The sequence below is a fragment of the Pistacia vera genome, unplaced genomic scaffold (genome assembly GCF_008641045.1).
Source record: "Pistacia vera cultivar Batoury unplaced genomic scaffold, PisVer_v2 Contig661, whole genome shotgun sequence".
NCBI lineage: Eukaryota > Viridiplantae > Streptophyta > Magnoliopsida > Sapindales > Anacardiaceae > Pistacia > Pistacia vera.
The window spans coordinates 343,013-351,860 of NW_022196514.1; the positions used below are offsets into that span (position 1 = coordinate 343,013).

At 33.0% G+C, this 8,848-nt stretch overlaps 1 protein-coding gene across 1 annotated transcript; it reads right to left on the reverse strand.

Moving 5' to 3' along the window:
* Window positions 1-496: 496 nt before the first annotated feature.
* Window positions 497-4,908, reverse strand: LOC116112424 (RNA-binding protein Musashi homolog 2-like). The gene is made up of 14 exons (XM_031398566.1): window positions 4,810-4,908; window positions 4,534-4,644; window positions 4,360-4,449; window positions 3,764-3,829; window positions 3,592-3,657; window positions 3,369-3,454; window positions 3,202-3,247; window positions 2,906-2,960; window positions 2,164-2,240; window positions 1,825-1,960; window positions 1,450-1,577; window positions 1,264-1,368; window positions 1,019-1,165; window positions 497-791 (listed from the first exon to the last, which is right to left on the reverse strand). Exons 2-14 carry the CDS (start codon window positions 4,555-4,557, stop codon window positions 729-731), a joined length of 1,089 nt encoding a protein of 362 aa, XP_031254426.1. The 5' UTR covers window positions 4,558-4,644; window positions 4,810-4,908; the 3' UTR covers window positions 497-728.
* Between the last annotated feature and the right edge of the window lie 3,940 nt (window positions 4,909-8,848).

Sequence of the window (8,848 nt, forward strand, 5' to 3'; positions counted from 1 at the left end):
AAATTGTGTTTTAGGTACTAAATTGATATTTTAAAAGTGTAAGGGTGGAAAATTGTCATTAAGCTTTTGTTCGCGTGGGAAAAAGTCATGACCTCGTTAAATCGAGCTTCACAAAATTGAGTGCATAAACTAATGACAGGTTTTAACCTTGAATCAAGTGAATGACCCAGAGACAAGAAGAATACACCGGACCGGACAATTTAATCAAAGATCTATACTTGACCAGTATAAAACGATTTCATATCTACGACTATGCAACACCCGACACAGCATGCATCACCATGAATCCATGCCCAGGGCCAAGACCCATCTCGGTTGGTCAAGGTTTTTACACAATAAGTCGGGGATCCATAGAGCTATCCAGGCGAGGCACCTGTCTATAGCTGAGAAAGAGGGGCTCGAAGAAACCTCCTCAAGCACAACGGAATTACATAGCATCAAATGTTTTTATGCTTTTAGAATCAATAGGAGCACAAGCTACGAAGTAAATATTACATAAATTAATTCCTGTCCAAACTACATTTCCATCCAAATTTAACACAATAAGCAGTTTAAAATTTGATAAAAATACGAAAGTTCAGATGTTGATACATAAAAATAATTCATAACTTTATTCTTTAGAAATAAAAAATCAACCAAATAATCACCCTAACAACACAGATTTGCTCATTTGACAAAAGCCTCTTATGTTAAAACCAAAGCATGATTGGAGACAATTAGGCTAGAACTTAGTATGGCCTATATCTCCAATCTCCTCTTGATGGTCTTCCACCGCCAATCCCATAACCCCACTGCAAAATGAATAAATGAATTGGTAACAGAATGCTGAATGTCATAATAACAAAATTTGGGTTTTAATAAAATACTCAGGAAGCACCTAATGCCTCATTTTTTTCTCTTAAAAGTGGCACTCTAGTAATCATGGTTCATTGTCCATCGTGGTATAACAAGCTTCATATGATTTCTTTTTTATATGAAACCAAGATATATATAAAAAGAACGAACTAACTTTACTCACATCATCAAAATCAAGGCTTCCATACATCCTGCCATAAGTCCGCATAGGACCACCGTAACCCCCAAAGACTTGAGCACCATTAATTAAGAAGTTTTCACTGGGGCCGGGGCCAGCATCATCCAGAGGTGTGGCTGAATCTATTGCAACCTGTTCATGCAGTCAATGAATGAAAAAATTAAAAAATTGCCAACAAAATTATCTTTATCTCAGTAGTTAAATACAAAACAAAACTATCCATTTGATACCTGCTGTCCACAAATTTCATGCGACCTTCGAGATACACGATCTGCTACACCATCTTCGGCAAAGGTCACAAAACCAAAACCTCTGTGGCCAGTTCTCTTAGGGTCCTAAATGACATAACACATCTGTTCATAAGTTGACTAGATCCATACTTAATAACTCTTACAGATCATACATTGCTGTCTTACCTTGGGGACATAAACATCTAATATCTGGCCAAATCTACCAAAATACTGTCGCAGATCTTCAACCGTGGCCTCTTGAGGCAGCCTGCCAACAAAAATCTTTTTACCCATTCCACGGGTGGACTCCCCTCCTGGTCCAACACAACTTAAAAATTACAACATGAAATGCAAAAGAAGAGAAAATATTGATCTGATTTTGTTTTTTCACTTTCATTGTTCATGGTATGCTTTTGTCTTGCCTAATTGTTCTTCATCTTCTTTATATATGCATGTGATGTTTAAGTGCGTGTGCATTGTGATATTTACGGATAGGAAACTACATAAATAAATGGCACTCTGTTCAATAGTGCACAAGATTTATCAAAAAAAGGAGCTTACTTCCATAAAATGAGCCTGGATGGTCATATAAGGTAGGAGCACCTAACGTTGCATATCTAGTTGTGGCAGAAATGTAAGCATTGTACGCACCATACCCACCATGTGACATTCTACCTACTGGCCTAAAGTCATCTTCCTGAAAATGTAATATCAGAGAATCAGTTTTAACTATCACTTATAACATTGATTGGGGACGAGATATAGGAAGTTAAATTATGATATTATTGGTCTTATAGAAGAAAAGTTCAATTATAACCTAAAACTGAAGGGATTTTCCATCTAGCAGAAAAGATTAATAAGTACATCAGTAGTAAACAGGCCAGATGTGATGCCACTTGCCTTAGGTGTTGCTCGATCAACAACTACAACAGAGCCTCCCATTTCATGGGTATCAGCCATTAAACTTTCCACAGAATCTGTAACAAAGAAAGACCAGTTTAGACAAAAAATTGTTGTCAAGATCTTGTTGAAAAACAATTCAATAATTTTCAAACAAGAATTTGCCTTTGACCATGGTTTTATCTAAATTGCAACATGTCAAGCAGAAGGGGCAAGAAAGAAAACCAGCTGAAATACATGCCAGCGCCTTTTCTTAAAAGATTAGATTCAGCATAAGTCAAAAGTTCATAACAGTAAAGATAACGATTAAATTAGAGTGCTTCAGTGACTCCAAATACAATTGGGCTACACTTTGTTGCAGCTCTTGCTTGTATACTCTAAATCTACAGTTGAGATAGAGAAAAGGAGATGTATTTACTATTTTCAAAATATTATAGATGGGGACTAACAGTCTTGACCAATCGATATTGTAGCACGAAGAACACTATGAATAATAATTAGTAAATACCTAAAAATCAATATCAGATGGTTCAAATTACAGCTCTTTATTCAACGAGATCTTATACTTAGTCTAAAAACCAGTCTTTTTCTTCGTAACCAAGACAATGTAGTTAATAAACATAATTTTCGATTAACAAAGAAAATGGGAGGAAGGGGAACGATGAAGGGTAGGACATACATTGACAGCATAACACGAAAAAAATGAAGAAAAGGAACCAACATTTATATAAAAGTGTCTGACCTGCACTTGCAAAAGTGATAAATCCAATTCCACGATGTGCTTTTGAGCCTTGATCCTGCAAGATGCATTAAAAACAATCCCATAGATCAATTTCAACCCTAAAAATAATCAAATGCAAGTATATCAGTATATAGGCGCCTATATATTGGTAATTGTCTTTGGACATGCACTAGAAAACATATACTTGTCTGTATGAATACATGCAGGAATACTAGTTATTACATGAACAGATGAAGCTGTATTAGTCACATAATTGTCACAACGGAACACCAGAGCAGAGAGATAGAGGGGGTCACCTTTGGCATGTACAAATCCGTTATGTCGCCGTACTTCTCAAAATGACTGCAAAAGGAAAAATAATATTTTATTTATCATCATTGGTCTGGAAAACCGAGCAAAGAATGAACACCAAAACAACAAGAGAATTACACTAACTTATTTTCTATACATCATATCCAATTACCTACGAAATGTTGCTTCATTCACAGCCGGTGGTATCCTAGCCACAAATATTCTGGTTGCTTTCCTCGGGGGTGCTCGCATCTCCTCCTGTCAAATAAACAATATTTCATGAATTGTACAATTACAATTTACCTACAACTTGTCAACGTGAAGGTTAAAAGAGAATAGAATGAAAAAAAAGACAATCAAACCATAGGTAACATTAATCAATGATGTAATTCAACCTTTGGTGTAGCTATTTTTACTTCCAGCATTCGATTTCCAAGAAAGTTCTCAGCAGCCATCGCAGTCTGCAAAAGTTGAAACATAAGGCATAAGAAATTTTTAATACTACATCTCCAATCACACAGCAAAGAATAGACAATGTATTCAAGAAAACTCAGATATTGCACTTACCTTGGCATCTTCTGCCGATGCAAATGTTACATAGCCAAAACCACGAGATCGTCCAGTTGACCGATCCTAAAGCATAAAAAATAAATAAGAAAAATCAACATTAATAATTTTTTTTAACACTTTGGCCCCCAAAATCCATGAACAAGACCACAATTGTAGTCCAAAGTTCACATCAACTATAATGTTCAGCAGAAAACTGAAAATGGGGAATGGGATTAGCAAACTTATCTATTAACCAAACAAAATGGTCAGTTAATAGAATTGCAGACGATAGCATTAATAAAGCAAAACTAAGAAACATAAGTACTCGTCAAAATTTTCTCAGTAATTGATCACACAAGAGGTAACAAAAGCAAATTTAGCAAAGAAATTATACAACCAAAAACTTTTGATTTTTGTTAATTAAAAAAAAGTTAATCCTTCATGCGTATTATACTACATGTAATTAGAATCTGAACTCGAGTGTCCTGGTTCCCTAATGATTATATGGTTCGATAAGAACCCGTTTCAATGTCAATTTCGTTAAAGAATCTATGGGCTATAACATAAAAAATTAAAAAATTAAAGAAATAGAAAGGATCAAATAAAAGAGAAACCTTCATGACAATGCAATCCTCCAAATCCCCAAACTTGGTCATGTACTCTCTTAAACCATCCGTATCAACGTCCCATGGAATACCGAGAACCTAAATTGCAAATAACACAACACAAATTAAATAAAGATAATAATTAAAAAAATAAATATAATGCAGATAGAGGGGAAAACTAACCACAAGCTTTCGATCCGTGGCCATGATAAAGGAAAGCAGGGGCGGCAACAAAAGCCCTAACACTCAAAAATCTCAAAAATCTCTCTCTACCTCTCTTCACACACTCGTCTCCTGCACATGTAAACCAGACCTCTTTCTCACACACGCAATTCATCAAAGACCAAATTACGAAACTCACCATTTTGTTTCCTCCAAATTATCAAAACTATCACGTAATTAATAGAACAATCAATCAATTCATTCAATCAAAAATCTTGGAATTGCGCGCTCACTGACCTTTTCTGAATCTCGCGGTTCTCTCTCTCTCTCTCTCTCTCTCTCTCTCTACAGTTCCTACCTCTCTCCCCAGCCTGCTTGTCGTCCCACTCTCGTGCCTGCCTTTGCCTTTCATGGGTTACTTTTTATCTTTTATTATGCTTTCTGGGGCGGGTCGGCTATCCGGGTCCAGGTTTGGACTATTTAAGTTTTCGTTTTATTTTTTCGCTTTTATTCAGAAAACTAAATAATATTTATTCATTTCTCTTTTTTAAATAAATAATTATTAAACAATAAAAATTAATTTTCTATTTTATGACGATGTCTTTTCTATTTATTGCAAGAATACGATAAAAGCTACTTTTTCACTTTAAAATCGGTTCTATTATTAGCACGTTTTCAAATTTCGATATCATAATTAAAATCAAATCTTTCATCTTCATAAACAATTTATTTCTAAATTATTAAAAACCACCTAATATTAAAAAAGTTTCTCAAATAATAATTTTTATCATATTGTATATTATACTATTAATAATATATTAATTTAATGATAAGATGATAAATTCTTATGTATTCTAAAAATTATAAAAATTTCAAAATAATAGGAATTACAACTGAAGTGGGTGGGCTGAAGGGAACCCAACCCTATTTAAAGAGCATCTTTAATTGTGTTCTTTATTTTAAAGAACACATCTCATATAAATAAAGAGTATCTTTATTAATTTTTAAATATAAAGAACTAAATTTTTATTCAAATCCAATGGATTCTTTAAATTTAATGAAGATGTTCTTTATTTTCAAGAAAGAGACTTATTAAGAGAGAAAATTAATAAATAAAATATATGAAAACTTGTAGTTTATTAATTAAAATTATGATAGAGATTGAAATTTGACTCTCTAGATATGAAGAGTCAAACTCACTCTTTAATTTATATTTAAAAGATAAAGAGTATGTTGGACTTTTGTTTTTATGGATAAACTCTATAGACTCTTTATACTAAAGAGTTTAAGTCATATAAAGAGTCATTTGGAGATACTCTAACGATTATATAAAATTTATGAATGAATTGGATTGAGGTGAAGTGTGATGGATAACCACCACTTAGTGGCATGATAATAAAAGAGCAAAGGGTCTAATATAAGTTTTTGAGTTTGAGTCTTTCCAACCACTAATGGAGGTCAGTGGCAGATCCATGATTTTTGCCGAGGGGAAGCCTCTGCAGCTCCGCCATTGTTTGCCCAACAACTAGTGAAAATTTAAAAAAAAAATCATCAAACCTTAAGCAAAGAAAACAATACAATATTAAGAACATGAGAGAAAAGAATGTAATAATATAATATTTTCCTACTTAAATAAATCTATGAGAAGCAAAGTTTTGATGAAATGTGTTAAGTATACCTTGAACAAAACCTTCTTTTATTATTTTATTTCATTTATTTATTTTTTTGGCTTTCAAAAATTATAATATAAATTTTTGACTTTCATCAGACCTAGCATAAGCTAAAGTCAACCAAAACTTAAATTAAGTTAACGTTGCGTTGATTTTTAATATGAATTAATAAAAAAATAAGGGATTTCTTAGTATAAACATAGATAACAACTCAAATTTATTTATTAATTTTGAGTAGCTGAACAGTGATGTTTAAAATGTAGGAAAATAGTGGGTAAAAAATGAAGAATAACGTCCTTTAAAATATAGTTAAAGTTTTAATTTGGGTAAGTAGGTTTATTCTTAGACACAAAACACAAAATAAACTTACAAGATCCATATATTTTTCCCTCAAATTATAATAAAAACCTCCAAAAAAATGATTAAACCATAAAATAAACTAAATTGAAATAAACAATATACATACTTAAAATTGATAAAACAGAAAGTGGAGCTAATTGTAGCACCTTGAGAAGTGAAATCTTTAACAATTTCAGTCTTCAAAAGTTTTAAGAGCAAATAGCATGAGAAAAAGAATGAGAGAGTAAAAAATTGTAGGGATAAAATCATAAAAAACAGGTGAAGCCATGGAGATAAAAAGTGGAGAGAGTTTTAAATTTTTAATATGATGTGGACTTGGAATATACATATTAATAACAAGTTTTTTGTGGGCTTAGACATATGTATAATCATTAGCGGATCCAAAAATTTCGGTTAAGGTTGGTCGAAATAAAAACTAATTGCACATTAATATTTTTGTTAAGGTGGGCCAAAATCCGAAAATTGTATATATCAGTATTTAAAAAAAAAATTGAGGGTGGGCCATGGGCTGGATCCGCCCCTGTGTATAATAATTATCATTTTTTTTAAACTTTGAGGGTAGGCCTGGGTATATATATTAATAACAATATTTTGTGAGTTTATATAATATTAATTTTTTTATTTAAATATGAGGAATGGCCTGGGCCTACCCTCAAAGGGGTTGGATCCGCCCCTGATGGGGGTGGCCATTGAAAGAATTTACCTCGCCGTTTACTTTAAGACCTTTGAAAATTTGTTGAGATATGCGCACAAAACTAGTCTAGACACCTCTTGTCACCCAAAAAAAAAAAAAAAAAAAAAAAAGTTGTGATGAGTTCTCATTAATTTAAAAAAAATATAAAAATTTATTTAAAATACACAAAATAATTATTATTACTTTATAAAAATGTACTATTAAAATTAATAATTTAATGAAAAAGGAAAAAATCTACTATCAATAAGTGTCCAAATTCAAATCCAATGGCAACACCCATATAGAAATAATCAAACGGTGATGATTTTAGAACTGTGAAACAAATAAATCATTAGTTAAATTAATTAAAAAGTTCATTAACACTGTTATGCTACAATTACTCGCAACATCTACAATAAGGTGAATTGGAAAATAAAATAAAATCCTAATATGAAAAAAAACCATATTAATTAACATCCTAATTAATTATTAATAAGAGAATTGTGTTTATTTGAGGTGGCTTGGGTGCGTTGGCTTATTATTTATTCCATATTCTCAAACCGATTATTTAAATAGTGTTCGCTTATTATTCACACAAGTCAACCTTGAAATATGATCCTGACAGGTTTGACTGTAGACATTTGTAGCTTTTTTCTTCTCATTTTTATTTCATTTTCTCACTTCTTCACTACATCAGGGCTTCACCATGTTTACAAACTTGTTTCTTCCATCCAATCTTCTCCACCTGCAAATACCAAACATAACGATATACACTTCTTTCACCTGCACCACCCAAACAATATTCACAGAACCACCCACCACGAATATGTCCACACTATATTCACCATGAACCACCCACCACCCGATCTGTCACACACTAATATCCACCGTGAAAACACCCCCAACAGATCTGTCACCACAATATCCACCGTAACCACAACAAACACCAGATCGTCCCCACGTCGCAGATTTTTTGTGAACCACCACCACCGTGAACCACCCCACAGTAGCAGATCTGTCCCATGTCATAGATTTTGCGTGAACCAACCACCGCACCAGATCTGTCACAGGCGCAGATTTTACATGAACCACCCATAACACCAGACGTCCCACGTCGCAGATTCACCGTGAAACCACACTTGCATGAACCACCCACGTCGCAGATCTGTCTAGAGGGAAAGGTGATTAAGTTTGTCGCAGATCTGTCCAAAATATTCAGGGAAGGGAAGGTCTTGTGTTTTTTTTTTTTTTTTTTTTTTTCTTTTTTTAGGTTATATCGTTGGACAAAACTTTAGGGAAGGGAAAGATGTTTGATTTTTTATTTTTTTGTTTTGCAGGTTATATCTTGTACAAAAGTTTAGGGAAGGGAAAGGTGTTTGATTTTTTTTTTTTTTTTTTAGGTTATATCGTGTACAAAATATTTGCGCATAATCTGTGATTTTATTGCATATCTGTCCAAAATATTCAGGAATGGAAAGAGACCCGCGAAGTACCCAAATCCAGTTTCTGATCTCCATCACCTATTTGTTTTCAAGACACCGGAGACGCAATTTTCCTCATTTTTTTTTATTGGAAATAATTTGTGTTAGTACTGTTTTTTCTTTTCATTAATCATTTTAATTTTGATTGTAAT